The 23,312-nt window shown below is 59.5% G+C and overlaps 1 protein-coding gene across 2 annotated transcripts in view; it reads right to left on the bottom strand.

Moving 5' to 3' along the window:
• Window positions 1-2,201: 2,201 nt before the first annotated feature.
• The window catches only part of QSOX1 (quiescin sulfhydryl oxidase 1), a 36,430-nt gene continuing 15,319 nt past the window's right edge, over window positions 2,202-23,312 (bottom strand). The window contains exons 3-13 of one of the 2 annotated variants that reach the window (XM_037035332.1): window positions 21,969-22,014; window positions 21,322-21,424; window positions 19,541-19,631; window positions 16,969-17,114; window positions 15,320-15,454; window positions 13,328-13,457; window positions 10,690-10,812; window positions 9,583-9,730; window positions 5,802-5,981; window positions 3,734-4,005; window positions 2,202-2,962 (exon numbers count right to left, since the gene is read on the bottom strand). In XM_037035332.1, the coding sequence (XP_036891227.1) occupies window positions 2,954-2,962; window positions 3,734-4,005; window positions 5,802-5,981; window positions 9,583-9,730; window positions 10,690-10,812; window positions 13,328-13,457; window positions 15,320-15,454; window positions 16,969-17,114; window positions 19,541-19,631; window positions 21,322-21,424; window positions 21,969-22,014 (1,383 nt within the window). In that variant the 3' untranslated portion in view covers window positions 2,202-2,953. Of the gene's footprint in view, window positions 4,006-5,801; window positions 5,982-9,582; window positions 9,731-10,689; window positions 10,813-13,327; window positions 13,458-15,319; window positions 15,455-16,968; window positions 17,115-19,540; window positions 19,632-21,321; window positions 21,425-21,968; window positions 22,015-23,312 lie in introns of both variants that reach the window. The other variant, XM_037035330.1, reaches the window with a different exon arrangement.

Here is a 23,312-nt window from a genome sequence, read left to right as displayed (position 1 = left end):
GGAAGGCACTGAAGGCACAAACCCTCACTGGGCTGACAGTGAAGCAGCTGGCATCGCAGTCAGAGAGGAAAAGGCCCCTCAGGGACCGGAGCCCAGTCTGGGGCCTTCGTCTTACAGCTGAGGAAACCGAGGCCCCAGAGGTTAATGGTTCACCCGAGAGCTGGAACCAGCTGGTCAGTGAGCGACCAGGGGCACGAACCAGGGGTCCTCATCTTCCGTCAACTGCTAAGGCCTTTCGGCCAGTGCCAGGGCTGCGTGGGTTCCTTGGAGCCCACTCCTCACCCCACACGCGTGGGATGGACTGCACCAGGGCTCCCCCACCTCCACCCCATGTCAAGGTGGTCGGGGAAGAGCCAGGCCAAAGGTGGACACCCTCTCTGGGACTGCCTTAGCCTGGGGACGGCTTATGAATGAAGGCACCCCTCAGGCTGTGTCCTTCCACCCCTGCTCTAGCACACCCCTGTACCCTCCTGCCCGTGGCTCCTCACCTTTTGGGTCTTGGAGAGGCCACCGCAGCCCCTGCCGGTCTCCATCCTTCAGAGCACCTAGCACAGTCTCCCCCGCCACCCCCTTCCCTCTGCAGTGTGAGCTCCATGACAGCAGGGAGGGATCATGTGTCTCTTCTCTGTTAGTCCCCAACTTCTAGGCCGGTGCCACTTTGAAAAATTCCTTTAAATATTTTTTAGAGTTTTTTTGCTTAGAATTTCTGGTATGCACTATTTTTCTTTGCTGGACTCAGTGGCACGCCCCGTCCCTCCCCATTGGCCCTGCTAACAAACACGTCTTGCCCAGCCCAGCCCAGCCTAGTCGCCACCTCCTCACCCCCCTACCCCCCCACCAGGAGACCCATCCTGAGCGCTGGGTAGGCGACATCCAGGGCAGAGGCCAGCTCCTCTGTCTGGCCCAGACCTGCTGTGCAGGGCTTCCCTGAGGACCCCTCCTGTGTGGGAGCTCTGCCAAGGAGTAGAGAACAACCTAGAACGGAGGTGGCGGGTGGAGCTCAAGTCACAGAAGCCCAGGCCCCAGCTCAGGGCCTGGCAGAGTGGGTGGGGGAAGGGACCAGCTGGTGGGCGAAGCCGTTATCGATGCTGCCGAAAGCCCTGGGGAAATCAAGGTGAAAGGCAGCAGCCTTGCAAAGAAGGAGGCCCGCCCCTTGTTTATCCATCGGTGGCGCTGGGACAGGACAGAAAGATGCTGGAGGAGGGAGACCACCCTGAGGGCCGGGACCTCCCTCCGAACACCTGAGCTTGGTTTTAGAAAACGTGCTCCCTGGAGTGCTGAGGGCTGGTGCCTGAGAACCCTCTGCACCTGGCATTGCGTCCGGCACCTGGTGGTGGGGGAACAGGTGGACTCAGACAGGCTTGCTCCCTGGGGGCCTCTCTCACACCCCTGCAGGCCAGGGCCGCAGCCTGTCCGTCCCTCAGCAGGCCAGCCGGGGCTGCTGGGGCAGGGAGGTGAGCAGAGCTGGCCCAGGAGGACAGAGAAGGCAGGTGGATGACGAGAGCGGGGACGCAGACAGGGACCCTCAGGTAGATGAGAGGCCTGCAGAGCTCCAGGCTGGGATCCACCGAGGGAACGCAGGGCTGACACCGCAGGGGAGGGGGATTGACTCCTGCTGCCCCACAGCTGCCCCAGCAGAGGGGGTGTGCTTGACACCCCACCCCCCTCCTTCCACAGCCAGACGGTCTGAGCAGAGTGATGTCAAAGAGAAAACCCTAAATCGGATTGAGGCTCCTGCTCCCCCTTAATGAGGTTCATTATCAGCCGCTCTGATCCTTGTAAAGCCCAGCAGGCCGGATTGGGGGCAGGCCTCTAATCTGGCTGACTCCTCCTGCTGAGCAGCCAGGCCAGGCCCCCAACAAACAAGCCCTCTGCTTGCCAGGGAGCTGACGACCCAGAATGCAGGCAGGTGCAGACAGAGGTGCCTGTAGCAGGGCAGGGAGGACCTGGGCAGGTGCTCCCGGGGGGTGTAGGGTCTGCCCCGGCTCATAAGGAGACTGCTGGGGGCTGGGGCAGTCGGGGGGGAGGGGCCTGTCCAGGAGGAAAGGGCTGCGACTGGGCACCTTGTCCTCAACACAGGCCAGGAGCTCTGTGGGCCAGGGGAGATCATGCCTGGCCGGGTCCCTCACGGCAGGACTCTGCACATTCTGCCCAGACCCTGGACACGAGGTCTCCCAGGAGCAAGTTGAAGGATACATGGGTGCTTGCCTTAACAAAAATAATTTATTCCACAGCCCCCCTAAGCACTGGTCAGAGTGAAAACCAAGCCAATGTACAGCATTCCCTGCCCCTCTGACCCTTTTACCGCCCCTCACTCCAGGGCCCTCCACATTCAAAGATTAGCATCTATTTTAGAAACGAAAATCAACAAAGACCCTGCCCCCAGAGGGGTGGGCGCAGGGGGAGGAGCCAAAGTGGACTGGAAGCAACCACCCTGTTCCTGAGCTTCACCCTACCTGTCACGGCCGGGCCCAGAGTAAGGCACTAGTGGTCCCAATCCCACGAAGCTGAACCCCATGCTGCCCCTCCGCCGGGTCCTGCTGAGCTTGCTGCTCATGACCCCCACCCCAGCCCAGCGACCGTCAGCCCCCAGCTGGGCAGGCCCATGCCAAGCCCAGCCTGTGAGCTTCCTGCAGCAGACGTCTGGGAAGGACCAGGCCGAGGGGCTGCAGCCATAGATGGCCCCTGAGAGGCCAGCAGGACTTCCACGAGCTTCCAGCCCCCACCCTAAATCCCCCCACCCCCAGCCCAGGAGGCCTGAGGGCTGGGAGGACCAGCAACTCCTTCCTCCTCCTGTGGGAAGGGAGCAGGATGGACGGGGCCCCGGAAAGGAGTGGTTCCGCTCCAGCCCACTCAGCCCGGGGACCCGCCTGTGGTGGGAAGCCTTGGAAACCGAGCGAAGACCGAGACCAAGCAGGAGACACTGAAGCTTCAGCAAGAATGAGGCAAGACTTCAAATAAGCTGCAAAAGAGGAATTTGGGACTGAGAGGCCAGGGACAGGGCCCCACCCTTGCCGCCCAAGGCTGCCCGTCCTCCCCACGCTCCTTCCCTCAGCCCAAGCTGTCAGGGGGACTGGACCCCCTGCATGTCTTCGTGCCTCTGAACACTCCTTCCCGCGAGGACCAAGGGCTCACTGGGTTTCCCTGGCCAAGGAGCAAGGGGGCAGACGAGGGCGGGGGGCTGGGAGACCCCGTGGGTAGCAGCTCCCTTTCCCGCCGCCCTCCGGAGGCAGGAGGTTCAGGCTGCCGGGTGGCTGGCATGGCCCTTCAGGGCCCTCACCCGGGTCCGGAAGTAGGTGTACACGGCCAGCAGGCCCATGAAGGACAGGGAGTAGAACACCACACAGAGGCTGACGTCCAGGTGGGAGAAGTCCCCTTCCAGCACTTGCAGCCATGGGCCTTGGCCCCGCAGGGCCCTGGCCTCCGGCTCCCCCTCGGGGACACTGGCCAGCTGCTTGGAGCTGCGGCCCACTCGTCCCAGCGCAGAGGGGCCTCTGGGGACTTTCTCCTGGGCCAGAAACTCGGCCAGCAATCCGGCTCCTGTGTCTCGCTTGGTTAAGAGCCGCTGCCCTTCTGGCAGATCCACCTCATCCCTCTGAAGCTCTGCTACGTCTAGCTCAGCTCCAGTCACACCGACGCCCGCCTGCATCTCCTGGGGGTGGCGACTTGCCCCAGGTCTCTCCGCTAAAACATCCTGGACAACAGTCCCGGGGCGTTCTGTCCCTGGGCCTACCCCAATCTCAGCCTCCTCTGGGCCCAGAGTAGAATTTCCGGTCAGCAGCTCTGGCTTTCGGAAGGCTGCCATCCACTGCGCACCGCCCTGGGACCCCGGCCCGGCAGGGGGGTCCGTGATGAGGTTGCTCCGGGAGAAGTGGGTCTTCAAGAAGCTGAGGGTGTTGCCCAGGTCCCACACAGGCGTCCCCCGGATTTCGTTGTGGCAGGGAGAACAGAGTTCACGGGGTGGCCACTGCACCTTGGGGAACTGGGGGTCCTCGCTGGGGGCCCCTGGGGAGAGAAGCACACACCGGTTGGCTGGGACACGGGGCCCACGGAGAATGCCAGAGTCTTTCTCTGCGAGGAGGGCTCAGCTTGGGAAGGACAGGTGTGAGGAGGCTGACACAAAACCAGCTGGTGCAGGGCCTGGCTCACAGAGCCCGATGCGGTGGCTCCCCAAGTGCAGGGGAACCCTACCCGACCCCACCCCAGCAGGCCGGCTTCCCAGGGGGGTGCGTGCCATCGGCTCCCTTTCAGTCACTGCCCTGTATTAACCCACAGTCTCCCCTTGGCAATTTCTCTGCAGGTTTGGACCCCTGGACCAGGCTCAGGAAAGTGTGAGAAGACTTGGAGCTTCTTTGCCTTTTTCTGAAAATTTCCAAGTTGTATACAGGAGAGATATATTACTTTTGTAATTAGAGATAGTTCTTAAAACAAGAGTCTGTGGCCCGTAGTCATTCCACAGGTAATCCCACAGCAGCTCTTTGGGGCGGGGAGGAGTTAGTGGAGGTTTCTCCCAGGTGGGCTGCAAGGGGTGGGGGTGGGGAGGCCTGGGGCCGGATGGGGAAGCTGCCCCACCCACCAGGCTGCTGACACCCCAAGCAGGGCTGGGACTCAGGGCAGAGCCCCAGCTTAGCCCTGCGGGTAGCCCCAGCCCCTCGCTCAGGGCCTCCAGGGCCCACCCACCCGCCCCTCCAGCAGGAGGCACCTGTCCTGAAGGGTCTGATAGGGAAAAATGCTGCTGGCTAAGGCAAAGCAGCAGAGGCAAGCGGTGTGGAAGTCAGATGGTTATTTTGGGGAGGGGGCAACAAGTATACCCCACGGGTCAGTGAGAAGTAACAGTGAGTGGGCCTCCAAAGTGAGCACTCGGCTGTTTCTGGCCGCTCCCGTGATGAGTTTGATCTGAACGGATGCTGCCAGAGAGGACAGGGTCCGGCCTTTCTTAGGTCCCTCAGAGGGAGGCCCTGGCTCCTGGCCCACCCAGGCAGCTGGAAGCCTGCAGAGGTCATAGGGCTAAAGGGTCAGATGGGCCATTAGGAGGAAGGGCCAGGGAGGGGCAGGGAGGGGTGGGAGGAGCAACAGGCACGTGTCTTCTTTGCCAAGCCCATCAGGAGGCCCCTGGAGACCAAGACCAAGTGCAGCTGCCTGCACCACCTGCTCCATTCAGCTCCCTTAGCCTTCTCTCCCCACAGACGAGCCCAGGCTCCCTCCACACCCACCAGCTCTGGTCACCACGGGAGTTTAAAGCTTTTGCCTGTCGGACCCATCAGATTCCCGGGAAGCAGGAACCTTGTCAATGAGGAACCTCAGAAGACAAGCCTCCCTACCAGGAAATCAGCCCCTGCTATTTCTAGGGAGGGCCTGGTGTTTCTTTCCCAGCACATTTCACCATGAGCCCCTCCCAGGGGATGGAACAGCCTAGCTGGCTGTTCCTAGCTGGCTGTTCCTCCCTATTGGTTTGAGTCAGGGGCCAAGAGCCAGAAAGCACAATGGGGAGGCAGGAAAGGGACCCCAACAGGCCAGAGGGAGGGACCACAGTGCAGGCAAAAGAGGGTGAGGGCATCCGGAGACCAAGATCTGAGTGTCAAAGTCTCAGTTAACTATCTGGAAAATGGGTCCAACGATACTGACATGCATCAGCGGGGCGGGCAGAGCCCATGAGAGGCTCCGTGCGCTGTGAAACGCTGAGACCCACAGGGTGTTTCCTGGGGGACAGCGGGCCTCCTGCTCTGGTCCAGGACTCCACAGTTCCTCACCTCATTTTCCCTCTGCAGGTGACTCCAGCCTTGGAGGTGGCCCTTCCTTACCTGCGAGGCGGGCATTGACCCTGTTGTGGCTGGACCAGAGCCAGAGGACGGCGTCGTCCCGGCTGCTCACCCCCTGCATGGAGGCGGCGGCCATCTGCTCGAAGTGGTCGGCGCAGTCTCGGCAGCCAAAGAAGTAGTGCACGTAGCCCCGGATGGCCTGCAGCACCTCCTGGGCCTTGGCTGCGGGGAGAAGGGATGCCATGCACAGGGGCCCTTCAGCCAGCCTGTCCCTGCCAGCCCCACCGCAGGCCCGCCACGGTCACCTCTGCAAGGGACCCCCACCCCAGCCCATCTGATGAGGGGTACAGGGGCTCCCTGCCAACTTCTCCACCTTCCAAGGGTCACTTTAGAGCTGACTGTCTCCTCCTAAAACTTTCTTTCCTCTGCCACTCATCCGGGCCCTTGTCCAAACCTGCCAGCAGGACACTCAGGCTCCTTGAGAAGTGGCTAGAGAGGGCAGCAGGGGCCAGAGTGCCCCCCTAATCCCTGTGTCCCTATGCACTCCCCCTGCTTCGGGCCCCCTGTTCCCACTCGCTCCCCGCTGGGCCTCCTCCCTCCAGCCTGGCACCAGGAGTCCACCTGGACCTGGCTGATCCTCCAGGGTGTCTCCCCCCCCCCATTCCCCCCACGGGCCCTCTGGACCCCCAGCAGCCCAGACCCAATGAGGCCCCCCACCTTTCTGCTCTGGGCTCCTCCCTGAAGATGCCCCTCCCCCCACCAGGCCCCGCTGAAGCCCTCCCATCTCCCATACTCCGTAAGCCCTGGGGCCACAGGCGGGGAAGGAGCCTGGAGCTGTTGCTTCCAAACTCTCTCCTTCCTGCTGCAAATGCCACCCCCAGGCCTTCAAAAGCCAATCTAGCCTCACCCCTCCGTCCCCTGGGATGTCAGCTCGCTGTCCTCCCACCCGCTGGCCACCACGGCCCATGCCCACACTCACCCGTGCCCTGTCTCTCCCCTCGGCAGCCCCTCAGCTCCCACCTCCTCCCGCACCGCCCCAGCCACCCAGCACCCTCCACCTGCCCTGCTGATGTTCCCACCCCTTCTGCTGGCCCTCATGCCCTGGGCCTCATCCCTTCTCACCTCCTTTAAGGTTTTACTCCTATAAATACCTTCTTTTGGTATTGCTTCACCAATTTCTCCCTTAATGTGAGACCATTCCGACCGGTAAAAACAACTACAATAACGAAATCCCTTCTCCGACCCATGTTACGCCCCAGAGACATCCCTGTCCTCTCCAATGTCTTCCCTGCTCTTTGGTCTTCAGCCCAGTCCACCAGGCCCTCCTCGCCAGTGCTCCCCAGACACAGCTCCTGCCAGAGGGGCCCCAGCCCTGGCTGCACAGGGGCCCCCGCTCGGCCCACGATGCCTGCTTGCATCACTCTGAGGGGCCCCCTTGAACACACAATGGCTGCTCCTTCATGGTCTCCCTGGCCGCCCCGCTCTGCTGGCCGAGGTCCAGGCACTGCAGGGCCCAGAGCTCAGGCCTCGGCTCTCCTCTCTGCCCACCCCCCAAGGGGCTCTGCCCGTCCCTCGACTTTAACTGCCATCTGCGTGCTAGCGACCACAAGATGTGCATCCCTACTCTGTGCCTCCCCCCCCGCCCCCCCGAACTCCAGACTGTGTGCCCCTGTCCAACCAGACCTCTCATGGGCACAGAACACTCACTCCACTTCCCCCCAGTCTAGTCCCTCCCAACCGGGCCTCCCCACTTCTTGGCTCATAGGACCATCGTCAGCCATACGCTCAGGCCCAGCAACTCCGGGCTCCACAGTGAGTCCTAGATCACGCACATGCCTGTCCAATCCATTGCCGAGTCCCGTCACTCTGCCTTCACTTCCTCCACGTGCTCACCTCCAGCTCCAGTCTGGGCCTCTCCCGACTAACCAGTTCCACAGCTTCTGAACTGGCTGCCCTGCCTCCACCCCCACCCCTCCTCTGCAGCCCACCCTGCCCCTGGGGATCTTTCTAAAGCACTCATTGCTTGCATCATGCCCTGCCTACACTCTCCAGTAGGTCCTCAGAAGGCTGACATCTGAGCCCCGTGCTCATCCCTTGACCTGAGTGTTGAAGTCCTAACCCCCGGACCTCAGAAGGTGTCTGTGTTCAAACTCAGGGTCTTTAAAGAGGGGAATAAGTTAAAAGGAGGTCATCAGGGTATGCCCTGACTGGTGTCCTTGGAGGAAGGGGAAATCTGGACACAGGCCACCTACAAACCAAGCAGAGGGGCCTCAGGAGAACCCAACATGCCAACACCTGCATCTCAGACTTCCAGCCTCTAGGACTGAGAAAATCCACGTCCACTGTCTGAGCCTCACACGCAGCACTTGGTTACGGCGGCCCTAGCAAACCAGCGCCCTCTGGAAGGCTCTCTTCCAGCTGCGCCCCTCCTCGCCATCCAGGGTCAATTCCTCAGGAAGGCCCCCCCACCTCCCTGCCCAACCCCAGCAACCCCTCCCTAAGCCCTCCTGCACCCCACTTTGCTCTGCGCTCTTTCCTGTCTGTCTCGCCAGCCACTGGGATGTTGTCCCCTCAAGGCAGGCACTGCGCCTCTCAGCCCAGCCCACCCCACCCCCAGAGCTGTGCCTGGCACCTTGGAGGCGCTCCATAAGCACTGGCCGACAGTGCCTGGCTCGCTGTCCCCACGCCCTAGTTCCCTCTGTCTCTGTCGGGGATGGGACGCTCTTCCTTTCCTAGCTCAAACCCCTGTTAGACGCTCGACTGTAAAAATGACGTGCAGAAAGCCCTTTGAGGTGGAGTCGGAGCTGCCCACCCCCAGAGGAACCGCCTGGCCCGTCTCACACCTCGGGTCTCTGAGCGGGCAGAGAGCAGCACTGTGTCCACAGGACCGTGTGCAAAGCAGGGACTGTGACTCCTGGACTGAGGGCTACCCAACTGAAGAGTGAACACATGACTGAGAACTAGTACCTCTGCGTTGGCTCATCTCCCGAAGAAACGCCTTCCTTCCGTGGACGCCATCGTTCCCCTGCCCTTTCTCTCAGACACCCCGGTCTCCACTCCCCCCTCAGAACACTGTCGGGGTTTCTGCCTGAGTCAGTGCTCCCCAAATAGCTATTATTTTTTTGAAGCTCAAATAAACACGCGTTGCCTCTCACTCTGGCCTTTTATTTCTAGGTTAACATAACTCACCTTCCCTTACCCTTCCCAACACTGGGAAGCATTTCCTCTCTTTCCAAACACCCTGCTCTTCCCCTTGGCTCCTGGGCCTGGCCATTCCCCCTCCCCGCCCCACAGTGGCCGGTAAACTCGGATGGAACTGGATGCCCCCCTTTCAGTTGCTAAGTGAGGGGAGAGGCGGGGTGGGTCGTGGCGCACCACTGCACAGTGTGGGGGGCGGACAGGACAGCAGGGCACGAGGTGTTTCCCCAGCTTCCCCTAGAAAATGACGTTTCAGTGGGAAGCAATAAAATGGTTCAAAGTACATGGTACCAACCCTGTAAACTGTGACGCAGACAGAGTTCTTTTCTCTATAGGGGGGTGTAAAAATAAAGCCACTCATTTTTTTCATGAAAACTGAAAACAAAGCAAACTTTCTCCACTAGGGAGAAACTCACGCCCCAGTGTGTGGGGCTCCACCCTGGGGCACGGGGCAGGACTGGGTGGCTTCCCCAGGTCCTGCCTTTCTGGTCTCAGGCTGGTTGTACGTGGCTAGAGGCAAAAGCAGGCTCCTCTTCTGAGGGGTTGGGGGAGCCCGCAGCAGGGAGCCAGGGGAGGCAGGCCAGGGCCAGGGCCAGGGCCGAGGCCCGGGGGTGACCAGACTCACCTGCTTCTTGAGAGGGGTCTACGTCTATCCGCGTCGCCTGCACGGTCAGGAAGTGGAAGAGCACCCACAGGGAGCAGGGAAAGCCCCGGAAGTGTGGCTCGCTCCCCTGGCAGCCGACCCAGTTCACCTTCTTGGCAATCACAGTGCCCTGAGGGACGGAGACGAACGTTAATGCATATTTGGAGGAGAAAAGGACGGGAGGCAAGCAGAGAAGCTCCCAGGAGACCCAAAGGTCCGCACCCAGCCCTAAGACCAGCGAGGTCCCTCTCCCAGGCTACCACGTTGAGGTGGCCTGTCCCTTCCTCTGGCCACACCCACCAAGGAAGCACCGGAAATGGACACCTATGACACAGAACAAGTCAGATGCTCATTCCAGCCTCGACTTCTCCACGTGTAAAATGAGGGCCGATCTTGGAGGTTCCTGCCAGTCTGCCCGGCTGGTCCCTCCGCAGTGGCCCCCCACCCGCTTTGCAAACTGCGGTGTGAACAGGGGCACAGACAGGTGACCCAGAGGCCCAGAGGAGCCAAGCTGAGTGAGTAGCAGGTGCTGGGAGGCATCCCAGGGCGGTGGTTACGGGCTCTCACGGCCGGTGTCTAACGATCAGTTTTCAGTCCCAGCCCAACCACTCACAGGCTTAGACAAGGTACTTAACCTCAGTTTCTTTCTTTTTAAGAATCCTTTAGGTTAAAAAAAATATTTAGAGAGAAGGTAAGGGAGGGAGAAAAAGAAGGAAACATTGACTGGTTGCTTCTCATACACGCCCCTACTGGGGACAGAACCCAAACCAGGCATGTGACGTGACTGGGAATCAAACCGGTGACCTTTAGGTTTGCAGGACTATGCCCAATCCACCGAGCCAGACCAGTGAGGGCTTCACCTTGGTTTCTTCATCTGCTAAATGGGGATAATATCCACCTTCAACTAACGTTGGGGGATTAAGTAAGATACATATGTAGAGAGCCCAATCAATAGTCATTTATTAATTATTCAGAGAAGGACACAAGCAAGATCACTGACTCCTCCCTGAATGTTAATTGGTGGAGGTCAGAGGTCAGTGCTACACGTCTCCAACAGACAGTCACGAAAATGGGGCAGACCCAGCTCACCTCCTTCCTGTTCTCCAGGGCCGCCTGAAAGAAGCCGTAGGGGAGTTTCTTCCTCTGTTGTCTCCCCAGCCAGTTGTTCATCGAGTGCAGAAAGTTCTGGACCAAGGGCTGGCCAGGGAAGTGCTAGGGGAGAGGCAAGTGCAAGGTGCAGATGAGAAAGAGTCCCCCAGAGGCCCCCAGTCTGGAGGCGGGGGTGGAGGCGGGGGGGTGGGCCAAGGCGGGAAAACATTCTGCCCAAGACACACAAGGCGCCTGGTCAGGTGGGAGGAGGGAGGGAGGGGGTGTGGGGAGGGGGGAGAGGCTAGGGCTCCTGTGCTGACCCCCCCGACCACCCAGGGTGGACGGCTGAGTGCCCGGTTGCTCCCCAGGGCTGCTGGGAACCCTGGGCCACATGGTCCCCAGTTCCGGTGGGGACCGGTCTCTATCTTCAGACAGAGCGGCTGACTGACTGACTGACTGGCCGGGGAAGCTGACAGCCAGCCTTTCATTGTACCCCGCGGACTGCCCCTGGGGACGAGGCAGCCCACAGGCTTCCAGCCAAGACCCCAGTCTGGTGGGGGCTCCCCGCAGTCTGGGGAGCATGAAAAGCTGCTCTGACAATAAGTCAGCTCAAATCTGATTAGTATCAGCACTTTAAAGCCACAGGGACTCCAGGGAGGGGACAGATATGCATGTGTGCACATGCGTGGGCACCCGCACGTGCCCCAGGGGCAGCAGCGGCCGGGCCGGAGGACAGCGCTGAGAAACCTGCAGAGGAAAACCTGAGCAAAGACAACCATCCGAGAGCAGAAAGGCTCTGGAGAAGGCAATTGGCACTCAGCGGAAAAAGGACGCGGCCGTCTGCAAAAACCATCCCCTAATCCTATCAAACCTCCAGGTCTGGACCCGTCCCCAGGGAAGAGTGGCCAGAAAGATTCCTGGGCTTTGGCTCCCTCTGGGGCTCTCAGCACGGATTTACCGCTTCAAGTCAGCCTCTCTCACGGACCTGTGCCCGTCAGTCATGCGGACTTGGAACCTTCCGCCTTCCAAGGCCACGGTGCCTTGGAGGAAGGAGCTCTGGGCTATAGGGAGTCACCCTCTCCTCAGGCAGGAGGGAAACCCTGGTGACCACACGCCACCTAGTGGCCAGTCCCGCCAGCCACTCACATGAGAGACCAGTGTGGGCAGGAGTGGGGCCAGGATGGGGTAGGGGAGAGTGGACACGACTGTCCAGGGGCCGAGGGAGCACCATCGCCCTTCAGGGTCTCAGTGCCCCATGCACACAGGAGGCAAGGGCACGGGTTACATGACTCTCAGCCACCCCCTGGCTAGAGGGTCTGGGACTAAGTGCTTTCCCGTGGTGGGAAACCCACACTGTGGAGTTCGTTCTGAGAAATTCAAATGAACCAAAACACAAAGAGCACTTCGCAGGGCCTGGCACCCTGTCAGCACTCAAGACACGGCCACAGCTACTACTGTCACTGCTCAGGGAGAGGCTGCCCAACCAGAGGCAGCGCCAGAACACTCCGCAGTCTCGGGAGGCAGGGGGTGGGGGGGGCGGGCAGGGCGGAGGCACCGCTCAATCGAGCCCTCTGCTCCCAGTCCTGCGCAGGCCTGGCATCTCTCTCTCCCGAGGCCAGCCCTGTCCCTGAAGCCCTGGCTTCCGGCAGGGGGTTCCTTCACCCCAAACTCATGTCCAGCCCCAGCTGAGGGTCAGGCTGGCAGGCAGCTCCTGAGGGAGAGGTACGGGCCACCCGAGAGGTGACAGCCCCAGCCGCCTGCCGACCTGCGCCCAGAGGCTCAGACCTGGCACCCAGCGCTGTGGGTGCTGAGTCAGCAATGAGGCTCAGAAGGGGACCAGAGCCCAGATCTGACTCTGCAGTCCCCGGTGGCCAGGGCCAAGGGGTTGAGGTAGGGCTCCACAGCAGGCGATCTGCAACCCGAGAGGACACGGGGAGGGAGCAGGAGGCAGGTGCAGAGGGAGGTGGCAGCCCACAGGTCACCCTCAGAGAGGGCCAAGGATCGAGGCAGAGAGAGGGCATAGGCTCTGAGGCCTGAGAGCTCCATCCCTCCTCCTCCTACCTGGGGCATTAGGAGACAAGGCCCTTAATCACCCAGGGCCCCTTAACTGGGGGTCCTACTCGCCACTTCGCAGCAAAGTTAGGAGCATGAAATGCCTGACACACATTGGACCCTCAGTTTGTGGCAGCTGCGCTTCCCAGAGTGGCCTGGTGGGCAGGAAACTACAAAGGACCAAGGAGGGTCAGGCCGCGGCCAGGGCCTGGGTTGGACTCCGCTCAGAGTCTGGGAGCCTGCAGAGGAGATGCAGACAGGCCTCCTTTTCTCCACCATGGCACCCATGGGCCCTGCTTCTCCGAGGCCATGGGTGGGGGGAGTGGGAGCCCATGCTCCAGGCTCACTCCGAGGTGCACGGTCACAGCAGGCGGAGCCAGTCCCAGGAGCGGCCAGGACATCCCAGGGCACCGGCCCGTCCTGCCCATGCCCTGGCCCAGAACTGAGCCTGGCAGTGCAGGCTGGCGTGGGGCGTGGCTGAGGCAGCAGGGCAGCAGCCCACGTGGCCTAGAACCGCCGTGGAGCCGGACCTGAGCTCCTGAGGGAGGGGAGGGCTGACTGGCCACCGGGCCAGGGCCCTGCTCACCTGGGCCAGGACTGCCATGAACTTCTTCAGGGCCACCAGGCGCTGCCCCTCCAGGACCGAGAACTTGCCCACTTCTACCCGCAGGATGTAGTGCAGCGCAGATTCCAGGTCAGCCATGTAGACCCTGGAGCTGAGGACCCAGAGGGAAGCAGAGAGACAGGGCATTAACCAGGGGGCAGGGCTGGGGCGGGCACCCGGGGATAAAGGGGGAGCGAGGACGGTCCCAGAGTCCTACACGTCGTCGCTCGGCTCTGCTAGTAACGGTGACCTTGGGTACATTACGTCACTTCTCTGGGCCTCGTCTGTAAAATGGGGAGAAGAGTAAATTGCTCACCGGTAGGCAGCTAAGAGAATTAAACAATAGCACAAATGCACCCCTCCCAGCGGCATGGAGCAGGGTCCCCCCCTTGTGGGCCTAGGCCAGCCCCTCCCATGACGCACTAACGGTGTTTTAATCAGGCTTCAAGAGGAAGAGTGAGTTTTATCCTCAGTTCTGAAGAAAGACCCTTAGGGACAGACAGAGAGACCAACAGGCGCCCCCCTACAACATGGCTCCGGAAAAGCTGGGCACAGCAGGGTAGGCAGGAGAGGGGTGGTGTGTGCATTTGGGGGCTGCTGTCCTCACAGCTGCCAGAACCTGGGTTTGGGGCAGGGATCCCACTTGCATGTCCTAGGCTCACCCAGCCCCGGGGGAAGGGCGCAGGCTCCAGGGGGGGCCGTTCCACCCCAAACCCAGATGATGCTCCCTAGGGGTCTGGGGTCTGGGCTCAGGCTCTGACGGGAAGGGATCCCTGAGTACCGGTTGCATCTCCAGCCACCTCCTGAGACCCAAGTTCTGGCCTCTGCTCTGCAGGGAGCCACCTCTGGGGGCTGGGCCAAGTCCATCTACCTCTTGAGGCCTCAGGGGTCATATGGTCACAGGGAGCCAGCAAGGTGGGCTAACGGGGCGGGCACTGTGACCACCCGCACTCGGCTCTTGGAGCGATGTCCCCTCTCCACTCCCTGGGCCCCAGTTCACCTCTCCACCCACGTGTTCTGCCTGAGGAGTGGCCTCACGGATGAGAGAATGTACAGAAGGCGGGGGTGCCCAGCACAGAGCCTGGCACACAAGGCTGGTCAGTGTAAGCTAGTACCATCTGAGAGGTGTGAATAAGCACAAACGCAATGATCCTGATGACCATTCCAGCCTCGCAGTCTCTCTTTCCTCCTCCCAGTTCACTGAAACTTTCTCCATTAGCACCTTCTATCCTTAAAGTCCCTCGGGCTAGGACGCAAATTCCTCCCAGAAATCAGATGGCTTTCCTCCAGTCCTCTCGTGCAGCTCTGACCTGCCCGGTTAGCTAATGCCACCTGGTATGTTGCTAGATGCCAGCACGAGAAGTGGATGGCCTTGTCTCCCTCCCCCAAAAAACAGCGTGGAGCCTCGGGAGGAGAGCAGCTTTCTCATGCTCGCAGCTATGCATAGGACACAGTGACCTCAAAAAGCAGTGAGCTCCCTGGCACCAGACATTCAAGTGAAGCTGGGTGCCTCCCTGGAAGGGATGCCGTGAAGGGACAGTGTGGGCAGGGACTCCCTCCACTGCCCTGTGCCATCCGTACTCACGATGCCTAGCACACAGCAGGCACTCAATACTCTTTGCTGAAGAACCCGCCGTGGGAGTGGGAAGCTGGCTTGGAGCCCACACACTGTCGTTCCAAGCCGATCCCACTTGTTTGCGAACACAAGTAAGCTTCAGGAACGTGGGCATCGGGAAGTACTCGTTCCCTCACAAAGGATACAAGAAGAGGCTGCTGCTCCCAAGTCCAGGGCTCTCCCGGGCACGGCCAGCAGCTGGGGGCCCCCAAGGCCAAGGTCAGCCCTCAGAGGGTCAGGGCTCAGGATGGCGTGTGCTCAGTCCCCAAAAAGGGGCAGAGTGTGGTACAAAGGGGGCATCTGCAAGTGAGGGGAGGCTAGGGTAGGGAAGGGGTGAGGAAAACGGAGTGCGGCCTTACCGGTCTGCAACTTTCCACACGGTAGGAGCCACCGTATTAGCAGCAGTTGGCGCAACCGTGGTCTGGGCCTCCTCCCGGATGGCCCCTGAAAACCTCTGCAGGTAAGTGGTATAGAAGGACCTGGATTCCATGAGCCTGCAAGGGCAGAGGGCAGAGAGGAGAGGAGATGAGCGAGTTCCTATCGGGAGAGGCGGCAGGGGCTCATCCAATAGACACGTTTATTAAGAAATATTAGCATGGTTTGGTCTCTTCCTCAGTGAGGTTGAAACAGGGCACCCATGCCACACCTTAACCTTTCCCATCACTGTTCACCCTGTGGGAAGCCTCCAGGGACCCTGAGGCCAAAACCTGGAAAAGCCGTTCACCTGCCCTGGAGTGACTGGGACAGAGCCCCGGACAGCGGACAGCGCTGGTCCTGCCAGGGGACAGGGTGACGACCCTCCCCTGAACAAAGGTGAGAAGGGGCAGCTGTCCTCCTCGCTCTGAGGTGCCAGAGGGGGCAGCGCTCCCCACGGAGGTCAAGGGAGTTTAATATGCAATTTTTACCAAACAGCAACAAAGAAACCGCTCCAATTCTCCAATCCTTTTAATAATCCTTTTGATTTCCTTCTCTCCCCTGACAGAGGGGTGCTCTCAAGGGCAGAAGGCGTCTCCTGGTCAGGGCCCTGGGGAGGCAGGGAGGCGAGGACCAGCGCCAGCGGGGCCCCCAGGGGAGCCGCCCCAGGGAGCTTTCCACTCCACCGTCCTGGCTGGATGTTTATCCAGGAGCAGATGGCTGGGAAACAGCGTTGTCACAAGCAATTCCCCCACCACCGGCTCCCAGGGAGGAAACAATGGCGCCTCTCCCCACCAGGACCACGCTTTGGGGGTCTGTGCAGGAAGTGAGCACCCCCGTCCCCCCTGGCCGTCGCTTTTCCTTCTCCCAGCAAAAGCCTCTGACAAGGTCTGGCCCAGGCTGGTGATCCGGTGGCAGGGGCCAGCGGCCTCCCCGCCCGGCCTCAGGGCACGGTGGCCCCAGTGGCCCAGGGGAACAGCTCTCTGGGCAGCTCCGGCAAGCCCTGCTCTCCAGGCCCTCGAGCCTCAGCAGGGCCATGCTGACATCAATCATCTGCCCAGCGAGGGCACCGAGGCACCACCTGGCGCCATTCAACGGGCCATTCAGCAGCGGGAGCCTGACAGGGGGCTGTGGTTGGCCCGATTGTTTTCTCTTGGCATTTTGGAACTGGCTATTGTCTGGCTCCTAATGAACTTTTCTGCAATTAGAAAACCAAAGGGAGGTAGGGTCAGGCATATTTGAGTGTGTGCCCAGGCTGCAGCCTGCCAATGAGTCTGTCTGAACAGAGGCGGAGGAGGAACAGGGCCAGGGCTGCAGTGGGGATGGGGCCCAAGCACCAGGCTGGGCGTGCCAGGGGCCTGAGGCAGGACTCCTGGGCTGTCCCTCCAGTACAGACATTGTCCCAAACCCCACAGGCAAACCCCTGCTTGTCCTGCAGAGGGCGCTGCTTGCCAGCGCATGGGCTCCTCAGAAGCTTTGCCGGAGAAAGGACCTGTCAGTTCCCTGTGACAGGCCAGCGGGCTCTCTGGGCAGGAAGAAAGGACCCGCACAGGGAGGGAAGACACAGGGTGGGGCAGAGAGACCCCGCACTCACACAGGAACCCGGGAGACTGAACCATTCCGAAACAGCAGGTAGCAAGATGGGAAGTCAGTGACACCAAACTTGCTCACCACGTCGCCCTCTGTGCTCAGGACCCTGCGCACTGAGATGCCTTTGTGCTGGGACAGGTCCAGGATCACCTGCGGAGACAGTCAGACATCAGGGGGCCCGGCCACGGGGTGGAGGGACAGGTACCTGCTGGCAGCGCTTCATCCTCTCTAAACCTTTCCAACAACGACAGAGCGTTGTGATGAGTCAGAGACACCAACCTCATCCACCCCACAGGGAACAGGAGCCAAACACAGCCCGACTCGGAGCTGTGTGCGCCACATACTGCCTGACTCTTCCAGGACAGTCCCGACTTAGTATCATTGTCTTCCCAATGAAAGCAATTTGCAAAAGGCATAATAAAAGGTGGGTTCCTTTTACTCTTATATTTATAAGGTTTTCTGTCCACATTCCAAGTCAGAAAAACATACTGAGTCAGCTATAACGCTTTTATTTTTAGAAAGAAATAGGAAGGGGAAAAAGAAAAGCAGCTCATATTAATTGAGCACCTACTATGTGCTGTATCCAGATTGCTTCACTTAAGCTTCAAAATAGCAACAGGAGGCCAGGCAAGGTGGCACAGGTCTCGAGGGCTGCTGGGTTGGAACCCGGCCCTGCAGGCCTAAACCTCCCCGTGACTCAACCTCCTCACTTGCGGAATTCTAACAACAATACCAACCCGAATGGGTTAATTTTATAAAAGTGCTCATAACAATGACTAGCACATAGTAGGTGCATAAGTACTCCTTTAAAAAATAAAACTCCCATCAATGAAGAAATGGAGGCTTAGAGGTGAAATCCTGTTTCTAGGTCATGCAGCCAGCACGTGCCTGCACTGGCTCCAGAGCCTGGGCCCTTGGCCACCGTGCCCTGCGGCCTCTCCCACTAATCGTCGCCCCTGAGAACCTCTGCATGGGCAGTCAACAAGGGTGCCTGTCCTTGGTTACTCAGGGGACGTGGGGGAGAGAGGGAAGAACTGATTCCAGTGAACAGTTATCCATCACTTCTTTGTGGGCAGGCGTGGCCCCAGGCCTGGACTGGGACCCTGGGACAGTCAGGCACTCCCCCGTGTCCCCTCCCCACCTGCTTGTGTTTCCCCTCTCAGGGCTCAGGGGCCTGGAGATGGGCCAGAGCTCTCAGTGGAGCTTGGTGGGTTTCAGGGGAAAGCTGCACAAGGCAACAACAGTGAGTGAGGCTTAATTTCGTCCCCACTCCCAGGTCACTTCTGTCCCCTTGCACTGCCTTGGGACTCCTCCCACACACTGGCCCGTCCCACCTTTGCATCTGGGAGAGGCCCACATGTGGCCCCGAGCAGCCCACAAGCCAGCGGGGGAAGGGCCGGCGTCTGCATTAGGCCTGGGGCTGGGCCGTTACACAGCACCCACTCTGAGCCAGCTACTCACCCAGGCCCTTCGCCTACACTGCCTCACTTGGCCTCCCCAACAGCACGCTGAAGGTCATTGTCACAACCTCACAGACAGGGACACGGGGCTCAGAACAGTGAGTAACCTGACCATGACACATGATACAAGTGACGGAGTGGAGCTCCAAGCCTGCCGGATTCTGCTATCTGCCTCTTCTTACAGTCAGGGACCCTCTTTACTCATAAGGCGCTGGATGACCTCCAATGTTGTCTCCTTCTCAATCTTTCTTTAAATCTGCGGGGATGTGAGGAGGGCCAGTGTGGAAACCACATGGGCTCTGGGGGCAGACTGAGCTTCAAAAGCTCTGTTCTGGCTGCTTCAAAGCTCTGTTCTCCAAAGTCACCAGCTGTGCGACCTTCAACATATTATGGGATCATCTTTGATAATCGTGAAGATCGGCAACTATGTGGACCAGCATTATAATCCAATGCTCGATAAACTGCAGGTCTTGTCAAATTTGGCTCCATTGAAGGAGATAAAAATAGACACAGGACGTGTAATGTACAGCCGAGTCAGACAATGTAACAATGTATTAACTTCATATGGTGGTGGGTGGTAACTAGACTTATTGGAGTGATTATTTTGAAATGTGTGCATATGTCAAACCATTATGCTGTACACCTGAGACTAATATAATATTGCATGTCAATTACGCTTCAAATTTTTAAAGAAAACAACAACAAAGATTTTTAAACAAAAAATCCAGCTCCTGCCCTGGCTGGTGTAGCTCAGTGGACTGAGCGCAGGCCTGCAAACCACACGATCGTGGTTCGATTCCCAGTCAGGGCACATGCCTGGGTTGCAGGTCAGTTCCCAGCAGGGGACTCATGAGAGACAACCATATACTGATATTTCTCTCCTTCTCTCCTTCCCCTCCCCTCTAAAGATAAAGAAATAAAATCTTTTTAAAAATTTAAAAAAAAAAAAAATCCAGCTCCTGCACTTCCTGTTTCTCCCAGCAGGGGTCAGGCCCGTGCTGGGCTCAAAAGTGCAAGACAGATCCTAGAATTTGCAGCAACAGCCCTGCTCCCGAACTCACCGGGCTCTCTCCCAAGGGCTGTCCACGAGTTACAAGGACCCTGAGGGCAGCTCACCTCTCTGCCCAGGTAGGAGCCTTCCCTTTCAAAGACGAGGGCCAGGTACTCTTCATTGTTTCTTGCAAAGAATCCATCAATCTCCTCCAGCCTGCAAGAGACAAGGCCCGCAGTCACCCCACCGCTGGTGGGAATGAAGCAAACTGCTGACACGGCCCTGCGAGTGCAGCCACACAGACCCGCTCTGCTCCAGGCTTCAGGGCAGTCACCCCTGCCTGTCCTCCAGCTGGAGTCAGCCAAACCCTCAGGCTCTGAGGATGGTGCCCCTGATCTAACCCTGGGTCTCCGTCTCACTCACCCGCTTGACGTGTTTTGCTATCCTGTCTCTTTAAGAGTGAGAAGTGAATAGGAGGTGGCTTGGGGAGGAGGACTGGGAAGGGACACGTGGAGACTGCTTGTCTCTGTGTTCTGGGGAAGGCCCACGCTTGGAGAATACAGACTGTGTTGGCTCCCGGAGAGACTGGTGGTAAGCACCCGCCAGACACAAGCCTTGCTCTGTGGCAAGTCACTGCCAAGTGGGAGATCTGCCTTTTCCTCTCCCTGGAGAGGAGAGAGGAAAAGGGAAGTGAAGATTCAGAACGTCCTGGGCACAGGAGCCTGTGGAAGCTCTCTAATCCAACCTTCTTATTTTAAGATGAGCAAACTGAGGCCCAGGGCACAGGTGGAAATTGAAAAGGTGGCAAATTTTAGTATGCCCCCAAATCAGAGAATTAAGGTACCAACTGCTTTCATAACTCCAAGTTTCAACAGAAAATAACTGCATAACAGAATAATGACTGGTCTCCTCACTCTACTTATAAGCAGAACATCATCACCCATGCTTAAGCAGGTGAGGCCCCCATGGGGGGCTACATCTTCCTCTTACCCCCAACCTGAAGACCTGGCTTCCTCTCCTGGGCCCAGTGACATGGCAGGGATCACCTCTAAACAGAAGGCACACCGTGGGGCCAGCGCCGGAGCCCAGCTCAGTGGCAGCACACACGGATGTGCCATAGAGGTGGGGGGTCAGGGCATAGCCCAGTCATGGACGAAAAGAGGCATCCACTCTGGTGCCCACCTCTCTGGTGCATCCGTCTGTGCTGCCTGCCAACCTGTTCCCTGCTCCTTGCTTCTTCCCTTTCTCACTGACCCTCTGTCTCTCATTTCTCACACCCCTCCTGGGGCATGTTCAGCGCCCCATTTTCTTAGAAAAGAGGCAATCCTGGAAGCCTGCCTGCCTGGTGGGTACAGGAGACTAGCTACCATGTCAAACCCTTTGCAGCACAGGACACAGTCACACCCCACCCCCCCCACCCCCACCCCTGGTCACAGCCATTGCTCAGAAAAAATGGCCGCCTTCACTCTTCAAAGATATGGCTTTCTTCTGCCCAGCCCCTACCCCCTTTTCCTCTGAATGGTCTTTGACCTCCTCCCTGCAACCCACGCCCACTCTCCCAGGCGCCCTCTGGGTTAGATCACCTGAAATTCTACTGCATCCCCAGATGTTCCTGGGCACAGACAGGTGTGAGAGGCAGCGGCAGGTTAGGACCTGAAGAACCCCCGCCCTTTTCCCTTCCCGCCCAGTGGGATAGGTCCTCGAACCTGCCAATCAGGCCCAGGACTCAGCCACTGGGCAGGGCCTCCGGCACCAGGGAGCCCTCTGACCCTCATGGAGCTGTCTACCCCAAAGGTGACAGGAAGAACCAGCCTGGGCCTCCTTCCCTGCCATGCCCACCACCCTCTCACCTCCAGGCCTGTGACCCTGGCCCACACTGCACCCAGCCTGCCCCAGTCTGCAGTACCTGGCAGGCTCCAGTGGGGGGCAGGCGGGGGGCCACGTGTCACTGTGGGTCTCCAGCGCATCGATGAGCCTCTCCCGTAGCGTCCGCACATCAGCACCGGCCACTGCGAGCGAAGACAGACACAGGCAGGGGCGTGAGGACAGCAGCAGAAGGAACTCTGTCAGCTTCGCTTACAGAAACTAAGGGCACAGGGCTGCTAGTTCCGAGAGAAGCACAGCACGGTCAGTCCTCCCCTCTACTCATGGTCCTGAGCTACGCAGGGGACCTCTGCCTCAGGGGGCAGGAAAGAGTCCCTTGGGCCTGGCCCAGGAGGGCTCCCCCAGGGGCTCTCTGATCTGCCCCTCCGGCTGCCAGCCCCTGACTCGAAGGGTGAGTCTGGGAACATGGCCACTCTCCCCACCCCCCGGACGCTGGATAGACCGACATGGAAGGGCTCCTCAGCCTCACCTTCCTGAAGGCACCTTCCCGCCTGGCCCAGAAGGACAGTCATGAAAGCACCCGTCGGGCTTTCAGCTGGGGAGTGCATCCCTCTGCAGCTGTGGCCGCGCTTTCACCCGGCAGAAGAAACCCGGGGAAAGAGGGAGGCGAAGAGAGGAAGACGCCTGGACGCCCACAGGACACTCACCCACCAATGCCCGGACACCCACCTGACATCGCTGTTCCCGTGCCACTCTTGGAAAAGGCCTTGAAGAACTGAAAGGAACACAAAGGCAGGTGTCAGTGGCACAGTGGCACGTGCAGCTGAATGCAGGGCACGCCGCCACCTGGAGCTGCGTGTAGACCCAGGGGCTTCCTGCACAGGAAAGGGTGGTGCACTCTGGGCAAAGAACTTGACTTTGGTGGAGAATCAGAGTGGGGAGGGTTTTGCTCTTGGGGCTGGGCCCTGACTCCTCTCCCCACTGTCCTTGCTCCCAGCCCCCGATCCCACAGCTCCAGGGGCTGAGTGGGGGGAGCTGGAGGCGGCAGCTCAGACATCTGGTGGGAGGTGGACTGTTCCTACAAAGCCCCAGAGCTGGCACTTGACAACCGGAAAATATTTATCGTATGAACGAATGCCAAGACCACTGCCATTTTCCCTTGCAGACCCATCTGAAAAAATAAAGTGAAGTCACTTCAAACACACCCCCACCCCGGGGAAGTGGAAGCTACCCTCTGAGGCCATCTGTCCCTGCTCCCATCTCGGCAAAGGGGCTCAGAGTCTCTGCCCACTGAGAACTCCTGGCCTGGCTCAGCAGCCGCTCCCTGCTCAGTCCTGCTGACAGGAAGGGGGCGGGGCAGGCCTGAGCCCCTGCAGAAACAAGTCTCGTTACAGACGGACCAGTTTAACTCACAGCCTAGCTCTTTCCCCATTTACAGGGACCTCCTGGCCCTGCCTGTCACTCCTTGGGCGAGAGGATGGACAGAACAGAGGACAGGCCCTCAGAATCTGGGCTTCTGCCTAAGTGCCAAGACAGCTAGCTGCCAGGGCTCTGGCTCTCGCTCTCCCGGGCTCAGCAGGGGACAGGGCTGACAGATGGCCACTTAACTGCCTGGCCAAGAGCCCATAGGCTGGGAAGAGGGCTCCTCTTGAGATCCCTCACCTCAGGGCCACTTGGGCTACCTTTGGGCTCTGCCTCCCACAACATGAACTTCTGGCCTTGTCCCACGCTGGTGGCTGCGTGCAGGCCCCGGGGTCCACCAGACCTGGGCTTGCAGCCTGGCTCTACTGCAGCCCGGCTGTGTGACCGTGCGCCGTCGTTAACCCTCTGAACCATCTCACCTTTAAAGCGAGGATGACGCCACCGCCTTGAAGAGCTGCTGTGAGGACGCGATGACGATGCCTCTGAGGCGCTTAGCACAGTGCCTGGGACACGCCGTAAGTGGTCACCAAGTATTGCCTGCTGCACCGTCACCGTCACCATCTCCGCCCCCTCCCCTGGCTCCTATCCCTTGAACAACGGGAAATGCAGATCGCCAGGCTCTTGTTTGTTCCAGCCCTTTGTGGGCAGAAA

The sequence above is a fragment of the Sturnira hondurensis genome, unplaced genomic scaffold (genome assembly GCF_014824575.4).
Source record: "Sturnira hondurensis isolate 20B ecotype Veracruz unplaced genomic scaffold, ASM1482457v3 Scaffold0022215, whole genome shotgun sequence".
NCBI lineage: Eukaryota > Metazoa > Chordata > Mammalia > Chiroptera > Phyllostomidae > Sturnira > Sturnira hondurensis.
Note: the sequence above shows the minus strand (reverse complement) of the source record. Positions and strands in the feature narration are given on the sequence as shown.